The following is a 19593-nucleotide window of genomic DNA, read 5'->3' on the forward strand; positions in this document are numbered from 1 at the left end:
TACATGGTGGGTGAAATCCTGATCCCTTCGATGGCAGCAGGACTTTTGCCATCAGCTGCAGTGGAGACAGGGGATCACCAACCCCCTCTGCCCAACTGGCAGAATTTTTGGAAGGAGTTCTCCCATAGCATCTCATGTCCAGGCCGTCCCAACCACCATCAGGTTCACCTCCAGCAGCGCCTTACAAATGCAATAAGTCTAGTTTCACTGTAGCATGTGTTTTGAATTGGGACACAACTGCTGGGCAGTGCTTGATGCTGATGAGCTTTGAGAACCAGCAGGCCTGTGTGTCTTCACCTCCAGTTAGCCAGGATGTGCCGCTAGCTCCACGGCACGTTTTCAGTCCAAGCACACTGCTGGTGTGCACCACAGCTACCCACTGACAGGCACTCTGTAACCATCCTTGACAAAAATCAGAAGCTTTGTTGTGTGTTAGCACCAGGTTTTTTCAAAGAAGATATTTTGAGGATTGAGGCACGTGTTCCTAATAAATATTCCCACAGCCGACATGCAGTCTGAGAGGGTTTGGAAATTATTTGAGTGATTAAATAGAACAGCTTTCCTGGTTTCCTGCTCAGATGATATCAACCCGCTGCTTTGTACACCCGCATCATCTTTTCCATTCCCAGCACTGGGTGCGTCTCCTGAACTGGGGCACCTGTGATGACAAGTGACGTCCTAAAAATGCCCAGTCCTGCCAGCTCCACCCTCTGTGCTGCAGTGGATATTCTCATTTTCTGAGATAATTCCATGACAGGGTGCATGAGAGCAGGTTTATGTTAGCAGATACCACCCAGGCAGATGCACTCATGTGAAATACAGCTAATGCCTATTGAAAATTATTCTATATGGAAAACTACAAAGTACAGGAGATGTTACATTTCTATGACAGATATTTCAGTTGCAGTATAATACAGCCAACACTCTTATGCAAACACCAGGCTGCCGCTTTATGTTCTCCAAGTGTTATTTGCATTGCAATTATATTCTAATTCAGCTACTGAGGTGTGGGATCAGAGTCCTTGAGTGGCTAAGCAGTTCCTTAAGGATCAGTGTTTCTCCATCCTTCTTCCTGTGACCCCACCCATAGCTCTTGTTAAACCCTGCACTGTATCTTTAGCTGCATCCCCTCTGCCACCAGTCCACAGTATTTCTCACGCCCTCTGAGCAGGTTTCTAATCCTGCACACAAATTTCCCAGTCTCTCACCACAGCCAAATTCCTGTGGCAGAACAGCAGCCCTCCTGCTCATTCCCCATCCTCTTACTCCACATCTTCACCTTCGCCTGCTTGTCTCCTGCAGCCCCCCACTATATGTCCCTGCCGCAGGACCTCAGCTTCCTACTATCTTCTCCTGTATCTCCCACTGCTTCTTCAGCCCTATATCTTTCCTACATCCTGTCTCACTTCTCCATCTCAAACCAGAAGTAGAATTCCTGTGGTATTTCAGAGTATGCATGGACTTTTGGTTACAAAGGAGCAAGTGGTTTAACACTATTCTGTGGGTATCTTTGTATGTGTGTCCTTAGTTTACCATTCCCTGTCCCTCTCCAAAGACTAACCCCAAGTCAAAAGTCTGCATGAAAACACTCTGAGTAGAACAGCAGATTCACACTAACATGAAGATAGAAACCACTTAGGGGGTCAAACCCACAAGTCCACAATCTGTTGCTTGAAGTGTTTGTGCTAACACTGGCTCTGACATTCCACTAAAGACAAGGGGAAGGTTAAATCATATGATCAAAGCACTTCAACAGATGCTGGAAAACCGTTCTCTTGATGCTGAAATTTTTAAGCTCACTTGCACTCCCCAGTCCTGACTACAAACAGTCATATTTGCTCCAGTTCTTCTCCCTGATGAAAGCACCAATGGATTTAATGGAGTGAAGCATCTTCCAGTATCCATGGCATGGTGGAGGTTGTCTAGCACTTCTACCACATAACCCTGCTTGTTCCCTGCACCAGTCACTCTCATGAAGGCAAGTTACAGCCCTTTAACACCATCCTATTCCTCCAATGTTAAAAATTCAGGACAACATTAATTAAGTAATTAATTAAAGTGGAGTTAGAAGAAGCACCTACTACTCTACTGAGAGAACTATTCCAGACTTTCTAGATACATGGCAAAAAGCAGTAGTTTTGCCTCAGTTAAAACTATAGAAGGCATATTTTATTAGTAATTGTAAGTGCTTAGCAGCACCAGTGCATTTTCAAATGTTTTACAGACATTGATGAATTCAATCTTGCAGTCAACATCTGTCTATCTGCTGCAGCTTCAGACTCTAAGACTTTGCCGTCTTTAAGGATAAGTTTATTACCCCCAAGGTATTTTTCATTCAGGAGGAAGCTAATGACTTTCACTTGTGTCTGATGATTGTCTAGTGGCTCTGGATTTTTAGCATTACCCAGTTTTTCCTCATCTGAGAGCTCAGTTTACAGCACTTGCCTATTTCATAACTGATCATGACTGTTAATTTATAAAAGATTCCTGTTCGGAAGCAGTGTTTGTTTCATTGATTGGAGTTGGAAGGAGGTCTCAGAAATTGTGAAGCTGATTTAGCTTCTCCCTAGTAACAGAGGCATTTATCTCAAGACATGGTAATTAAACTGGATGTTGAGTCTGCTTGGAAGAGGTTTTTTAAGGTAGGGGTCAAGCAACAGCAGAATCAGAGGCATTGTGTGAGCTAGAGGAAGTGGGTGTTTTTTCAAGGCCACGTAGCCTGAGGCATTTGTGGAAATAGCTAATAACCACTCTGTTCTGAAAAGAAATGAGAGGTTTCCTGTCCTCATATTGTTAAGGGGAAAAAAAAGCTCTAAGTGAAAAAAGCTAGTACAAAGATATTTTAACACAAGTTAATTAGGGTTCACCTAGTGCTATTAACCACAGAAGATAAGACTTCCATGTGCACACTTTGAAATCAAGCAGTCATTTGCATATTTTAAGAAACATACTTTCAAAACATCATCCTGGGTTCTACAAAGGCTCCACTCCTGTCCAAGGTGCTCCTGTGACCTCCAGTGGGAAAAGGACATAAAGTATGTTTGGGATCATCCCTCCTCTTCCTTTGATTTGCAAAGATTTTATCGTATTCTTAGGAACAGGATGAAAAGTCACAAAAGAAATTCAGAATCAGCTCTGAAAATACTAGGTTTTGCTGCAGCATATGTATATATATCAGTTATATATTTTTTGTGTAAACAGCAGGGCCACACACTGAATGGTGTTTTCTTATCTCTTTCCAGCTCAGTGCCTACATATGTATCTTTAAACGCATTGCATAGATTGCACTCAGCAAAGGAGCTATCCAGAGATTATTTGCAAACCAATAGGTGTCTGTATACTGTCAAAAAACCCTGCTGATTATAACTAAGTATTTAAGCAGATTGCCAGAAGAAAATATTTTCTTTAGCACAGAAATATGTCTATATAATTTTGTTAGGGGTAGAATATTTTTTCAGAAAAATAGGGAAGAATGTCAAAGTGTGTCCCTAGAAAGCCACAACATGAGCATCTCGCTCCTTGTCTGTTACATTGGATACTTGAGAATATACTGCTTTAATTCCAAAACGGTATTACATAGGAGATGGGAGGGCGTGTCACATCATCACAAATGAAGAAGCAAAATCTTCCTTTCCAGAAGTGATTTAATAACCCCCAGCTCTTTACTCAATAGAACTGGCCCCCACTCCATCCTAGAGCATCCAAGACTGAAGGAAAGAAGAGTGTGAAGGAAAATGTTCTTGTATTTTGGCATGGTGTCTGAAGTCCACTACACATGAATGGTCACAAATTGTGTCAGATGAGAACACAGGACTGAAGGGAAGAATATGGATTGCCTCATCTAGCCCCTTACAGTGAACTTAAATTGGTATAAAATACATATATTTTATTTCATTCCAGACAGAGGAATCTTTTCTTAATTTAAATCCAACCATCCAGTGCAGTCACTGAACACTACAGCTTCAGGAAAAAGTACCAAAGTCAAGTTCAAAGAGCTTGGTGTAATTATGAACCATTGTACAATGATAGGACACAGGTTTCAGAGACAGTCTAGGCAGGTCAGCTCCATAGGCAGCACAGGCAGACTCAACCTCGCTGAGCATTGCCAGAGCCTGACAGTGTTGCTTCAGTGCCCACAGCTCACTGAGATGTTCTTCACAGCCCAGCATTGTGCACTACTGGGGTGCCTTAGTTACATGTGATGATCCTTTGCAGAGGGAAGAATTTGGTACATAATTCTTTACTGCTTGACAGCCCCAAATAACAGGAGGTTTTTTCCTTCAGAAAGTCTTTGATTCTCTTTAGAAATATTTTAACTGTGGGTTTTCTTATTAATTTCCATCTTCCTTGTGCTCTTAGATCCTCTAAGCAGAGTGTATTTGAAACCAAAAAATCCATCTGACTCCTTGAGTACCTACATAAATGCTAACTACATTAGGGTAAGTAAATGTACACTCTTCATGTACTTTTGAGAAAATATTTTATTTGCCATGTGAATAACAGGCTTTGCCAAGGTGCCACTTACTTTATCCTTAGCCATCTTCGCTGATAATTCCAAATCTTTTTGTCTACATATGTGTGATAGAAACAGTTTCATGAGCCATTTCTAACAAAGACCACATAGTCATGAATGTACAAAAATGGTTGTAATAAAAATAATTATCACATAGTTTATAAAAACATTAAGAAACACATGCATTACTGCCTGTTTACTTTGGTATTTACTGCTTCATATTGACCTACTGTCTTATAGTAAAGAGGGTTACCTTTTAAACAGTGACAGATACCAGTATTTTCAAGATACCAATTGATAGTCCTGAAATCAGCCATTAAGTAATTAAATAAATACTGTAACAAGCAAAAAGGAACATAAAGAGATATGTTAAATATACACATGTGCCCACAACACAGCTGTTTACATTTTACTCCCTACACTGTGTCACAGTGACACAACCAGCATGAACCCTGTTGGAAAGCAGTATTTCTAAGTGCTATAGTCCTTGATCACACACACAGACACACACAGAGCTTTCTTGAACTCATGATCAAGTATATGCTAAATAGACTACAAAGGAACTACTTCAATCATATTTTAGGAGTGTAGTCCTCTGCAAAATTAAATGTTTTCTTTAGAGTTATTATCCAGACCCTCAGCTGGAATAAAGGTAATAGTACAATGGAAATTTGACCACAGAGCTCTACAGTGATGTTGCGTCTTTAATTAACAGTACATTAATATGAAGGTAAACATCACCATATCCCTTACCCTGCCTCACTTTTCATCCTGTACTTTCAGCATTTCTTATGAAGACATCATCATTTATCTAACCAGAGTGATTCTATTTGGATGGCAATGACATCATATCCAAGAGCCAGGCCATCCATACATTGAGTTCTTCGAGGTCTCCCTTTTCCCTGTGCCACCACCTTTCACTCTCACATATGGTGGTTCCTCCTGCTACTAACACCAGTTGAACTGTCAGCAACTGTGGAAAAAAAAATGCAACTCAGAAACGAAATGAAATTTCACATCTATGTGTACAAAGTCAATGGGCTTGTTGGGATCCTGACAGACCTGTCTTGGACAAAGTATGTTCAGGCAGATTGGTGAGTGGCAGGAGGATAGTTTGTGCCAGCTGAGGATTATCCCACTGGTTCATGCAATAAGTAACAGCTGTTCAGGGAGAAAGACTCCCAAAAGGAAGACCCAAGGCTAGGCTCCCACACCACCTCATGCTGTTCTCCATTCACTCATTCCCTGCAGACATTGCCAGGCTCTCTCCTGCACTACTGTTGGGCACTGTGTCACTGCACAAAATCATAGATTTTCCTTTTCACACAAAAAATAAAAAGGTGTGTTTTGTTTTTCCCATTTCTTCTTGTTTTTCCCTCTCTTCTGCATCCCCACTGTTTGCCTGACCTTTCTTTGACCTCCTGAATGCTCAAGTGTGTCTTGGGACTCCCTATGCTCCCTATAGATGTTGTCTTTCCTATAAAGTCTCATAAAGGCACTTCTTCTGTAGAAAACATGTATAGCAGAGTCTTTGACTCCACAATCAATAGTGTATTTTAAAGTTTTTTTCCTGTCATGAATCTTTGTAGATACCAGTTTTATGGTTCTTTTCTCTCCTGTGGCTTGTTGACTATAAACCAGCTTGTAAACACTGGTGCAGTTTAAATTATAGATTAAAGTACCACTGGATGAAGAAGGTGCCAAAAACTTGAAGAATGGAGTTAGCTAAAAGAAGTCAAGTAAACAGGGAAATTTGTTTTATTTGGGAATTGTATTCTCAGGACCATTTAAGTTCATCAAATAAGTTTCCAGAGAAAAAACTGTTCTACTGAAAAATTTCTGATCTGCTCTACTTTTAGTTGTAAGTTTTTTCAGTTCAAATATTTTTTTCTTTTATTTCAGATATTTTTCCTGCTCTTTCTGCTCTTTTATTCACCTGCAATATTGACTTATCACATGAATTTAAAGTAAATGTTTTTTGTGTCTGTTTCTAAACCAGGGATATGGAGGTAAAGAGAAGGCTTTCATTGCAACTCAGGGACCCATGATTAATACCGTGAATGATTTCTGGCAGATGGTTTGGCAAGAAGACAGCCCTGTCATTGTTATGATCACAAAGCTGAAAGAAAAAAATGAGGTATGAAAACTAGCCAAACTGAGAAATTATTCCTGTGGCTGCAGGACTAGACTATACTATACTATACTATACTATACTATACTATACTATACTATACTATACTATACTCTTCAGAAGATACAGAAGGAAGCTAACATTAATATATATATTTATTATATAATTTATATATTATATATATATATTACCAATTATATTTTAATTGGTTCTTAAATAATCTGCTAATAAGATACGTGAAAAATAATGAGGGGGTGGCCAAATACACCAAGTGCAATAGCATAGCCATCATAAGCCATTATGTATTAAAAAAAGGAATCCTGTTTTCTAGATCTGTTCTGTTGGGTTCCTCACTTTTTAAGAAACACCTCATTTATCTGTTGTTCACCTCTATACTTCTTTTTACTTTCTGGTATATAAAGACTGGATGGTTAATGTTTCGATTAGCAGTTTCCTGACATGGCTGAAGTTTGCACTTTGTTATAATGTCAGGAATTTAATCCATCCCTGATGGTACAAATCTTCTGCACCATCCCAGAAATAAAGTTTGGGCTCCCAGATGTCAACACTACAGAGGATTTGGACAGAATGAAAATAATACTCTTAACCTTGGTATCAATTAGACTTGACAATTGCATTTTAGTGGCTAATGGCCAACTAACTGGTGTTATGCATTCCATGACTTTTGCATCAATTCCAAACTTTATCTTCAATATCTTTATTTAAAAATCATGTAAATTTTTGTCAGGCTTTCCTTGATAGTGCCAGTCTGTATTTCTGACTACCAGAAATTAGGAACAAAAGTCACTCTCCTCTGCAGAAGACCAACACAAAACTTGTTCTGGAAGACTGAATGTTAAATAAGTGGCTTACAGGGCTTGTGAACAAGTGAGAGTCAGAAATAAAGGAGATGGACTTTTTTCTTGAGTCCAGACTTAGTAATGACTCCCAGCTCCTGGTAGCTGCCTCAATCAAGTCTCAGCACACTGCCACATAAGCACCAGGGCTGTATTTCCCCTGCTACACTCACACCCCTGCTACACTCACACCCCTGCTATTCAAACTCAGATGCATGATGTTAGAGCAACAGAGTTTATTCAGTTAAAGTTTCTAGTCTGAGTGATCAAGGACCAAGAGTCTGAGTGCATTCCCAGGGCTCAAACTCACTGCTCCATTTAAATGTGCACTCAGTAGACATACTCTTCTTTCTTCTGTCCTTGACTGTTGCTTCACTTTTCTCAGCATGGGCTTGGACTTCTAGCATGAACTTAAAATCCAGGGCATTTTAAGAAACTGTATATGAAAAGTAGGTTGGTCCTGTAAAATGTCCCAAGACCTATTCCCAAACCAGGTGCTATTTTGCACTAGACTGTTCAAAGAGATGTTCAGAATCCCACATTTAAGATTAATCATGAAAGCATAGCAATCAACCAGGCTAATAGACCAAAAGAGTAAGTATTTCACTGAGGAAATGCTGACTGTTTAAACACTCACATCTGACACTGTGTAAGAAGAATGACTTGAAAGAAGTGCCCAGTGGTTTTCATCATGTCAGGAAGCTCTGTGTTTACCTGAGTTACACAGGCTCTAGGCATTGGTGTTTATCGGCATTGTTGTGCCTGGCAATGGTAATTTCCTCCACATAGAAAGAGTGAGCAACCTCAAGTCGTTCCCAGGCTATATAGAGAGGCTGTGTTTGTGCAAACTGTCCTGTCTAGAAACCTTAGGAGCTCTCCCACTGTCAGTAGGTTCCTCCTGAAACCTTGCTTGCCATTTTAAAAAAAGCAAACTCTTATTGGCCATGCTCAGCGTATTATCTTCACTGTTAAAATATTTGCTCTCTATAGAAAAGGCAAAAGCAGATCTTATTTAGCATAATAGCACTTGGTATTTTTTTCCTTTCTGAGATCTGCTTTATTTCCATAATTTTCAGGGAGGTACATTTGCAGTATACAGACATACAAATGCCTTCATATCTTTAAGTACATTTATCCACTCATCTATATTCACCCTGAACAAATAAACCTCTATAACTGACTCTCATGTATAGGCTGTATTCCTCAGTTGGTGTAACACCAGTCAACCTCCATTTGAGCTATGATGTACTGTAATGTATGAATTAATGTATCATGAAGGAGCTCTCAAATGATAGACACATGAAAAACCTTAATATCAACAATAAATTAATCTATTTTGCATAAGAAAAGTTATTTGGGACGTTAGTGTCCTAGTTCAAGATACTGATGTAATAAATTTGCATTAGCAATGGGAATTGGGTGAAATTATGATGTATAAAGGTTTCTGTAGAGTTACATTCATGTATCAGATGAAAAAGTGGTTTAGACTTGCTGTGGTAAGTATGAGTTTTTGCAAGATGGATGAAGATATGAGTGTAGAATGCTGAGTGAAATATTTATTTCAGCTGTACAAAGAAAACATGCAGAATTTGTAAAAACTGTCTTCAAAACTGCACAATGTCTGAACAAATTGAAAATCTACCTGTGCAAGGAGAGTCCCCAGCAAAGGAGCTTCTGCCAGAATAACTGGTGAGAAACTTGGAAACTAGGCCAAAACTTGGTTTTGGGGCTAGTACAAGGAAAACCACATTTCATCTAGTGATCTAGGTACCCTCTGTGGTCACTGAAGGGTGGTAGTCACCTCCAGAGTCTGATCCATCCCACTTAGAGAGAATGAGATAAATCATTAACTGAAGGTGATCATTCTATACTATTCTGTACTAATATTCTAGGACACAATCCTTCAAAGCTTTACACACAAGGCACATATGATTTTCATATATCACTGAGTTTAGTCAAAACAACTGAGCAGTGGAATTTAGACAAATACATAGGATGTAAGAATGTCACAGACATTATATATATATATATATATATTATTTCATAGAGAAGTTTCTAGACTTCTATTGTGTCAGCTGATTTTTGTCATTGAGCTATGTACTACATCAAAAATAAGCATTTATTCTGCCTTTAAAACTTACTAGCAACATTACCTGTTAAACAGGAAACATATTAACATATTTTGGGAAGCGTAAGTGAACATTCTGCAAGAAGAGAGAACTAATACTGCCTGATGCATCAGATTACTCAGATAATGCAAATCTTTTTGTCAGTAATTATCTAGGACAATCTTGTTAAGTCACTGTTTAAAGCTCATGTCATATTTCATGTAACATTTTTTTCCCAGTTGGTCTATATATGGTCTACCCTTATATATGTACAGCCAAGTAGATTTTGGAATTCAGAAATCCTGCTTTTTACAGACTTCGCATAAGCCTCTTTGAATATTACTTACTGATTGAGTGTTGGTACCATAGATAGGTTTTGGAAGAACTTAGGAAGATTTGGTGCTAGCTGTGGGGATTTCAGTATATGAAGGCAAATCCTGCAAGCCCTCTTAAAGTGTACCTCTCATGCTTGAGTTAGTCATGACAGTAAATAGAGGGCAGGAGTAAAAAGGGATTCTGGAATTGAAGCTTTGCTGTTATTTTTCTTTACTGTTTTGTTATTGGGACCTTTAATGTGTAAATGCACAGGCATAGCTATGTGCAGAAATACCCCAGAAGCAGAGTTGTAATAAAGCAACTGCACAAATATTTGAGAACTGTTAAACTAATTTTGTTCAGGGTCGAAGTCCAGAGAATGTAAAGGCAGTAAATACCATGTCACCTGGGACAGCCTTCCTCTGTTTGGCAGAACTGAGGGCCAGGCTGCACCAGGCGCAGTTCTGGCTAGTTGAGAACATTGTCTGTGATAAATCACAGGTGCCAGCCCCAGACCGAGGCAGGGCCAGATCCCACTCAGCTATGGAGATCCACCTCAGGAGCAGTCCCGTGAAGCTGGGCACCCAGTGGCCATGGGATAGGGCATGCCAGGAGACAGGAGAGGGAATGGAAGGAAGGCCAAGCCTGCAGCCCTGTCGCAGGGGGAATGACAAAGGCTGAAATAAATTAAAAGTCATGTGAGAGCATGTTTCTTGTATAAACTTCCTGTTTGTCAGGGAGTGTTTGGTTGGGGGTGGGGAGGGGCCGTGTTTGGTTGTTTCTGATAAATACTTGTGCGGTGAGTTTTTACAGCTTGCACACATGAGGCTGAACTCCAGACTCCTCATCCATTTATCTGATGTTTGAGCAGGTTTAAAATGTACCTACTAGAGAAGAATTTTATTTTATGTCCAAGTAACAGCTTGAGGCTGTTTACTTTTTTTTCATTATGGTCCTGAGGTTATGTATATTATTTTCTGTATATCTGATAACTTTATCCCTCCTACCACCATCTTTTTCCCCTTTTTAAGTTAACTTTCAAAAACATGTTAATTCCCCACTCCTTAGAAGTGCTTGCGTCAGCTTATCCCACCTGTATTTTCAAGGCTATTTTTAAAACAACAACAACAAACAGTAAGTTTAAAAGATGCACAGCAACAGTGTTAAAAATAATCCATTGTATCTCACTAAATGTAGACAGACTGTTAAATGAAAGTTACTTTAATGAACAGCCACATTTCATTGTCCACCCAGTACAAGTTGCCAATTCCAGTTCTGGGAAAGAGTCAAGAAAAACACTCTTCTGGAGTGCCTGAAGGCTTTGTAGTGAGCATTGCATACTCACATTTATCAAGAAGTCTCAGGAGTTTACTCAGCTATTGTTGATTGTCAGGGCACAATTGTGTATTTAGACTTTTCTTTTTCCCATATTAGCACTGAAAACTACACTCCCAGGGAGGGGCATGAACTGCAGATCTGGCAGATGATAGTAACTATATGTGTCACATGGCTAGACTGTGGAACTTGTGAACACTCTTTTTCATACAAATTTCTGAGTATTTTATTGCCATTCTCGATCTCTTCTGGGAGACGGCAAATTTAGGATGTTCGAGTAGTTCTGCAAAAGACAGGATTTGAACGAAACCAGTCAGAATGACCAGCATTATTTCAGGAAGTGTGGCTTTCACACACCTTACACTATTAAGGTAATGAGTATCTATTTTTAGAAAAGTATTTATACAACTGAGGTGATTCAGTTCAATCCACTATTGAGTTATTAAGTAGCAACTTAAATATCACACCTGAGGGTAAAGCTTTGCATTTCACTGATTGTTTTTCTGGATCATTTTTAGCAGTATTTACTGGAAGTTATGCTTTATGACAATTAATTATATTAAAGGGATTGTTTCATTTTGCTGCATAATGTAGGCTACTGTCTATCTACCAGTTGCTTCAGCAGGAATTTGTGAGGAAATACAAACAAGATCTTTCTGGGATTCCTATTATTGTAGTACTGTTCTCTTGGGGTTTGGGGGCTTTTTGTTTGTTTGTTATGTGGTTGATTGGTTGGTTGGTTGGGTGTTTATACCTATGTATTGGATATTAAAACAGAATGTTTCCTTTAAATGTTGGGGTGTCTTTTTATTTAATTAATGAGTTGGACTGGGCAGCATTATTTCAGAAAATGTGGCTTTCAAACACCTTACATTCTTAAGTGAATAAGCATCCATTTATAGAGAAGTATTTACACAAAAGAGTTACTTGTTTTCATGTAGCCTATGGAGATACTCTAATTGAAATGAATACTGAAGACCTGAAGATAAGTGAACCATTACAGGGGAGAAATAAAATTATTTGCCTTTTGAATACTATTTCTTCATCTCCTTTTTAGTAGATGCTTTTCAGATAAATTGCTGAAATAGTGTAACACTATTGATTCATTGAGAATTCTGCATACAATTTTGTGTAGCTCGAGCAAGACTGAAGAATTTATTAAACACTAATTTCCAGAAGGTTAATAGTAAAACAAATCAGGTTCCTCAAAATACTTTAACATGCACATTCAGTCCAGTTGAGTTTAGTAAGATCTAAGGACACATTTACATACTTTCTTGCATCAGGGCCCAGGAGAGTAAATAGGATAAAAAGTCTTGTGAGCAGAGGACAAATTCTGAATCTCTTGCTCAGAATTCTGAATCTCTTGCTCTTTTCCATATGGAAAGACAAAACTTCAAAAGTTGGGTTTTAGTTTTCTAGGAAAAAAAAAACCTCTTTAATTTTGAATGTGGAAAATAATTCCTATAACTGAACTTCACTGAGCTTTTAAGAATAAAAATAGCTGTACAAATTGTTCTGTGGAAGAGATCTGTACTGTAAAACTCAGATCCTGAAAACCAGGCCTAAGTCACTCAGTAAGAACTCTGCAATATCTTATTTAGGAATACTTCTGACATTAATAACACTTCAGTTGAATTCATCTGAATTTTGCAGAAAAATACATTCTGTGTAAAAATTAGATCTGGATATGGCTCCAGGATCCACTTTGTTGGTGACACTGATGTTTGCTTTCCAGAAATGTGTGCTGTATTGGCCAGAAAAAAGAGGAATCTATGGGAAGGTTGAAGTTCTTGTCAACAGTGTGCAAGAGTGCAAGAACTACACTGTCCGTCAGCTTACCGTAAAGGTAATAATCTGCATCTGAGAAGTATCATTCACAATGCTCTCTTTTCTTTACTCTTAAATGAAATTAAAGCAGTGGCTTTTTTAAAGGGTATAAACTTTTGCAGGAGGAGCTATGAAGCTGCAAGGTAGGGTTGAGACCACAGTACTGGAATGCTTACTGTATTGCCACTCTGGCAATAGTAAAGGCTTCAAAAAAGAGTGCAAGTTTCATTCTCTTGAATTGCATTTGTTGTGGGGCCCTTTTAGCATTGCCAAGGCAAAGTAAAGGGATTTTAGTTAATGACTAAAACAAGATACACTGCTCATATTGTGTGCTGAGTGCAACTATTTGAGAACCTAAAAATACAAGAAGGAAATCTTCATACTTTCCTGGTTCTCACTAAGCATCAATTTTGCAAAATAAGACAAATGTCCCTCTTCTGAGTTAACTCCCCATATTACACTCTCATGCTATCAGATTGACCTCCTACTCCTGACAGAGCATTAAAATAAATAATGTATTGGGAAAATTTGTTTAGTGTTTCAGCCTGAGCATTGAGAAGTGAGCAGAAGTCATATCATCCAATGCAAATTACCCTAGCCCATATTTAGTCCCTTGTAGAAGTAAGTGGTATGAGACTGTTGGAGAGAATAACTGAACAAATTTGGGTATCTTATTAATCTAGGAGGGCGGTTGTTCTGCACCTTTAACTTCAATTTCCTTGTAATTTTAGTATCAGACCCTCATGATAATGACCTTAAAAGGTAGAAATACATGATAATTTAGAAATTCAGAAGCCCACATCAAGATTCTCTCTAGATGTTGTTGCTGATATATCACAGTCTTCTGACAATTCCCTATTGACAATACAGTCATGAAGTCAGTAGTCAGATGGACAAAACAGAACTTACACAGCTGGAAAAACAGCCAAGTTTTCAGGTGCACAAACCCTTCTTACAATTGGGTGTCTGGGATACATCAGTTCCATCCACAGTTACATCCTCCAAGTCTAATATAAAAAATTGTTTAATCTCTTAACATTTTTGCTGTCTTTTTATCGTAACATTGTAAGAAATAAAAAGAATACAATTGTTCATATAAAATATTTGTGTTATTCTCAGCAAGGGAATCAGTCCCACAGTGTGAAGCACTACTGGTACACATCCTGGCCGGACCACAAAACCCCCGACAGCGCTCAGCCTCTCCTGCAGCTCATGCTGGATGTGGAAGAGGACAGGGCAGAATCACCGGGCAGAGGGCCTGTCATTGTGCACTGCAGGTAATTAGCCAGTCCTTAAGTGACTGCCTAAAGCAAGGCTACAGAAAATTGCATCAAATAGGCCTCTTAAATAATGCGTTTGGGGAAGAGCAAAATTGCCCATTTCCTCTTCGTGCTAATTGACTTTTTTAGTTCATATTTGAGGATATGAGTTTTTAGAGAATTCCCTTGTTGTTAGCAGGTCGCTTCTGAACTGCTCACTATTTCTGCTAATACACTCTGCTTTCTAAAGACCAGCTGGAAAAACTATTTTCCTTTTGTTTCTTATTTATGATTTGCATACTTTCTTGTCTTGTTGCATGATTACATACCTAATTCAGATGCAGTGCCTGGTGACCGGTAGGCTAAAATACTGCAAAGCAAGTTAGTTTTGAAGAGTAAGCATCAGGTACAAATTTGGAGACCAAAACACATCAATATTACAATTTGTGAACATTTTCACAAAAGCAATTGGTTAGATATTCAAGAGCAAAGTGTTATTCAGTACTCAAGAATAGAGTACTATTTCTATATACTCACTCTATATACTATGCTGACACAAATTATAATGCCAGAGAATGACCTTCTAATTTAATTCTGTTTTATTGCTTTATATTGACTCATTGCCCCATGTTGAAATTTAAATAATAGGAAATAACACTGTATTTGTTATATTGGTAGAAAGAAGTAGATGAAGCAAAACAAAAAGTAAAAATAAAATCAGTGTTTTCTTACTTGGTTTGTCTCTTAACAGTGATGATACATCTCTTACAGTTGGGATAATGCTTCTTTTTTTTCCATAAAAATATATTAAATCAGAACTTTTCATCTTGAACAACTTCTTTCCATCTCCATATTTGGAGATTTAGAGAAATGGAAGACAGATTTGAACCAACCATAATTTTTGAAAATTAGAATGTGATGAATAAGCAACTTTCCCAAATTCTATGTAGCTGTATTTGTCAGAAATTGCAGTTTACCTAACAATGCAGAAATCTGTGGATGTCTATTGAGATTGCCCTTCTTCTCGTATGGATCTTCATTAATGAAGATCTTCAGAAGAATGGGTTGTCTTTCTGAGATGAGTGATATGACAGTAAGGTCTGTAAACATGGGCAGGAATTTATTAATGATTAAAGAGAGATATCATCCCAGTTGTGATTAAAATTCATAGTTCTTGGTATCAATTAGACTTGAGTCTAATGAGTCACAACTCAGATACCTATATGTCCACTACACTATGGTTTACAAATCTCACACTCCATTTTCCAGTCAGTTTCTTCCCTTTTTGTCTGAGTGAGAGGGCTATGAAGATCTGGACCTCAAATTCATGTTTTAACTATTTTCCTCCAATTTTACTGACATTCAGCATGACAGCCATAAGCTGCACTGCATTCCACATTACTTAAGTAAGAGAGAGAGGGGGGCAGAGATTCTCTACATTGTTGAGGCTTCAGGGGCAGAAATTGTGCCAAAGTGGCTGTTTCCCAGCAGGCATCAAGAAAACCTGGGAAGCTATGGCACCAAATCCTTCACTATCCTGCATAATCACAGGAGACAGAGTTAGCTTCATCAGCATGGGTCTAGGTCCTTTTTGCTTTCATGGTTAGAGATATGGTTAGCAGAACCCCTCTATACTTTGAGGGCTTTGAGCATTAAAGCCTGCTGAATTTTGTCTTTAGGCTGGCTTCTCCCCCTTTTCAGTGCATATCTCCGTCATTTGCATGGACTAGGCTAGAGAATACTCAGATTTTGTAGTGCTAATGAAGCTTGGTTTTCTTGCCATACACTTGTGTACAATCTGAAAAAATGTAAGCCTCACAATTAACCACAGCTGGACTGCTGGAACAGTGCACAATTTCATTTCCCTCTAAGAAAGTGTGCTGAGAAGTCAGCCTTCCTAGACATGCACCCAAGAACTGTGGGTTCTAGCAATTCCATGTTTCATATCTATTTACTGTTTTCCATGTAACTCCCTGATCTGTGAACTTCATTCCCCGATTAAATTTTGCCTTCTTTTCAGCGCTGGTATAGGAAGAACTGGATGTTTTATTGCCACAGCCATTGGTTGTCAGCAGTTAAAGGAAGAGGGAGTTGTAGATGCATTGAGCATTGTCTGCCAGCTACGAGTGGATCGGTGAGTTCCAGAAGAACCACAAATCAGTCAATGATTCTGAAGTCATTGCCAAAACAATTTGGTAATGATCAGTAATGATTCTGAAAAGATTTTCACAGTTGAATGTTACTTTACATGAAATGGCTGCCATTGCTTTTGCTGACTTTTATGACCACATTAACTGAATATTCAAGGTAACAGTTGTATTTAGGTCCTGAATAAGGAATCATATTGTTTTCTGGGTGAAACGTTCATTATATGAAATTCCCCTGAAATGACAACCATGTAGTTGCTGGGCACTTGTAACTTCTCTTTCCCTTCCCATCCACCTCGAACTTTGTTGTCTGCATCGTCCCATTAGGACACAGGAGTGGTGAGGCAATCTGGAGACGGGATTTTCTTTGAGCCTGGATTGATGAAGAAATCCAGGCGCATTGAGTGTGTAGTTTCTTTGAGCACTGGAGAAAGACAAATCTGGTTCTATTGCTATTTCCTCAGCTGTGCTGGGGATCCTTTTGAATTGAATTGGCAAATTTACCCAGCCTAATAAAATACCAAGGCATTTGTTCCAGACTTTTCTGAAGTCAGATCAGTTCCCTGACTGAATTCACAGCTTGGCGCAAGAACAGTGTAAGCCAGCATTGTTGCAGAGTGCTTTGTTTTGTGAAACCATGGCTGAAGAGGTATTTGTGTTTTAAAGGAGGATGTGGGTATTGTGCACAATGGAAACTGCTGCTTGGGTTTTACTTTTCTTTCTTATTCTGCTTGGAGAAACAGGATTTTGTATAAAGTAAATAAACAGGATTCTACCAAGAATAGAGGAGTCTCCTCTTTTGCCGTAGGTACCAGATCATATAATCTCCTTGCAAGTATCTTAACTGCTTCTGACATGAATGTCTTCTTTAAATGAAAAAAATTCATGAGGGTGCAAGTACTGAAAAAGAGCTTAGTTCAAAGAGTTAATACATAATTTTTTGTGTTGTGAAGAGCTCTGAAATGTACTGGAACCGGGAAATGCAGAATGACCAGAATCCATATATTTGACTGTGTTTATGGATCATCTCCTCTGCCTTCCTCTCCCATATGGCTTCACCATACTAGACATTGTAATGTGATCTTTACAGGACGACATGAGCCACTTGGAGTGTAAAATTCTCCAAGGGAGTTATTGACCTAAAAATCTCAGCAACAAAATAAGAAGGAATAGCTGAGGGAAAAACGCTTACTCTGTTTTAAATTACCAACTGCAAATTTCCAACCCTCATTTCTGAATATCTATCTGTCTTATTGAGAAAGGTTTGAAGTGTTCTTCCCCATTTTTGTATTTCTATTATGAGAGAACCTTTTCTTATTGCATTTACAATCCGTTATAGAGAAGTGGAAGCAAAGTTTGGTCTCAGCTGCCTCTTTTAATATCCCTATTTCACACATAAAAAAACAACCCAGATTTTCAGCATTATTGACTGACAACACAATTTTATTGAGTGGATCTGCCTAATGAACTTTCTTTTACATATTAGTATCCTAGATAAACTTGGAAAGAGAATGGAAATCTGATCCAAATATAACATTCATAGCAGCAATTTCCATGACACAAAGCTTGTTATAAGAATTGTTAAATATTGTGATTTGTACATTTCTGTACTTTTTCAAGTTTCAGATTATATAGACTACAGAGATCTTGCTTCATATTCTCAGGCATTGCCTGAGACAAAGCATATGTCTCTGTTTTAATTTTCAAAGACTTTTTTCTGGATAAAACTCAATAACCAAATCCTGTCTTTTATTTTCTTGGTTCTTTTTTTCCAATTGGCCATATTGCAGAATGAATCTCACTGACCTGACAGTCAGTTTATAGTCACAATTACTAAGGCAAAGCTTAGCAGCCCTTAAGACTACAGTAGTCACTGCCAGCCCTATCAGATCCCGGGTCCATAAAGTGGCCAAGTGTCACTATTACGTGGACAAAACTCGATGAGGCTGGTCTCCCCTGCTGTCACAGTCCTGACATGGTGGTCATTGGCAAGTGGTGTGTGACACAGGGTCATTACACGAGTCATGAAGCTGGCAAAATGAACTTAAAGCCCACTCGACTTGGCTGCAAGAGCTGGCTGTGGTCATTGTGGTGTTGCACTGCAGTTACCAGCACGGCCAGCATTAGCAATGGGGTACAATTCTGAGCAGAGCAGGATCAGTGCTGAGGCTGTGTTCCTCATTAATGCTGGCCAGTAGCTGAGCTCCAGTTTTTTCTTTGTTCATCAGATTGCCCTCAAAAAAGTAAAAAAGGAGAGTTTAGCAGAACAGGATGGTTTTATCTGGCCACCTGGGATCCAGCAACCTGGCTAGGAGGTACACGGAGTATTTTATCCCTGGTATCCTATCTCCACTAGGTTCCTGGACACTCTAGCTTATGCTCAGAACTGCATCTTCCAAGCACAGGTTACCGATGGAATGAACACACTCAGGGATGTTCACTCTCATGTGGACTTTTTATCACATGGGTCCATGACCACATTTCTACCAAAGTGAATTGAACAATAGGAAAAAATGAAAATAGCTGACTTCAGGGACTCACAAGTAGTGTTGTAGTTACCAAAACATTCCTATTGCCCAACATATTCAGTGAAAACCAAGCAATCATCCGGACAAATTGCAGATGGTGGCAAGAAGTTATGCTGAAAGTAGTTTAATTAATAGCCCATGTAGCTCTCCCTGGAAACAGTTTTAAATAGCACTTCAACTGGGATTGAGACAGGACAGAGCTTTTTCTAGGTAGGGTATGTCCAGGTACCACTTCCTTCTAAGATGTTTAATGTAAGTGGATCTGACTGTAATCATCAGTGCTGAGATGATATGAGAAAATGGACCATCCAGTCAAAATAATTTGCCCAGGATGGAAATGCAGCCATGGTCTGTGTGAATTTGTAAAAAGATAGACCCACAGGTCTGCTCAGCTTGCTTTTTTTCCTAGTTCATTTTTTATATTTTACAACAGAAACAGGAAATGTTTGATGTGAGGCATCTTCAAGACTTACTGTGACATCAAGAAACTTTGCACATTCTTAACCTTAAAGGCACATTCTTGGAATGACATCCGATAACTTTGCTCTTGGCTCGTCAGACAGGATGAAA

General features: G+C 38.8%; 1 protein-coding gene across 2 annotated transcripts in view; it reads left to right on the forward strand.

The window, feature by feature from the left end:
- The window catches only part of PTPRR (protein tyrosine phosphatase receptor type R), a 138096-nt gene that overhangs the window by 113812 nt on the left and 4691 nt on the right, over nucleotides 1-19593 (forward strand). For both annotated transcript variants that reach the window (XM_086884415.1, XM_086884416.1), the window contains exons 9-13: nucleotides 4360-4439; nucleotides 6513-6650; nucleotides 12998-13108; nucleotides 14209-14366; nucleotides 16369-16482. In XM_086884415.1, coding sequence (XP_086740541.1) covers nucleotides 4360-4439; nucleotides 6513-6650; nucleotides 12998-13108; nucleotides 14209-14366; nucleotides 16369-16482 — 601 coding nt within the window. The remainder of the gene's footprint in view (nucleotides 1-4359; nucleotides 4440-6512; nucleotides 6651-12997; nucleotides 13109-14208; nucleotides 14367-16368; nucleotides 16483-19593) is intronic.

This window comes from Cyanistes caeruleus, chromosome 4 (assembly GCF_971803275.1).
Source record: "Cyanistes caeruleus chromosome 4, bCyaCae1.hap1.1, whole genome shotgun sequence".
In the NCBI taxonomy this organism is placed as follows: domain Eukaryota; kingdom Metazoa; phylum Chordata; class Aves; order Passeriformes; family Paridae; genus Cyanistes; species Cyanistes caeruleus.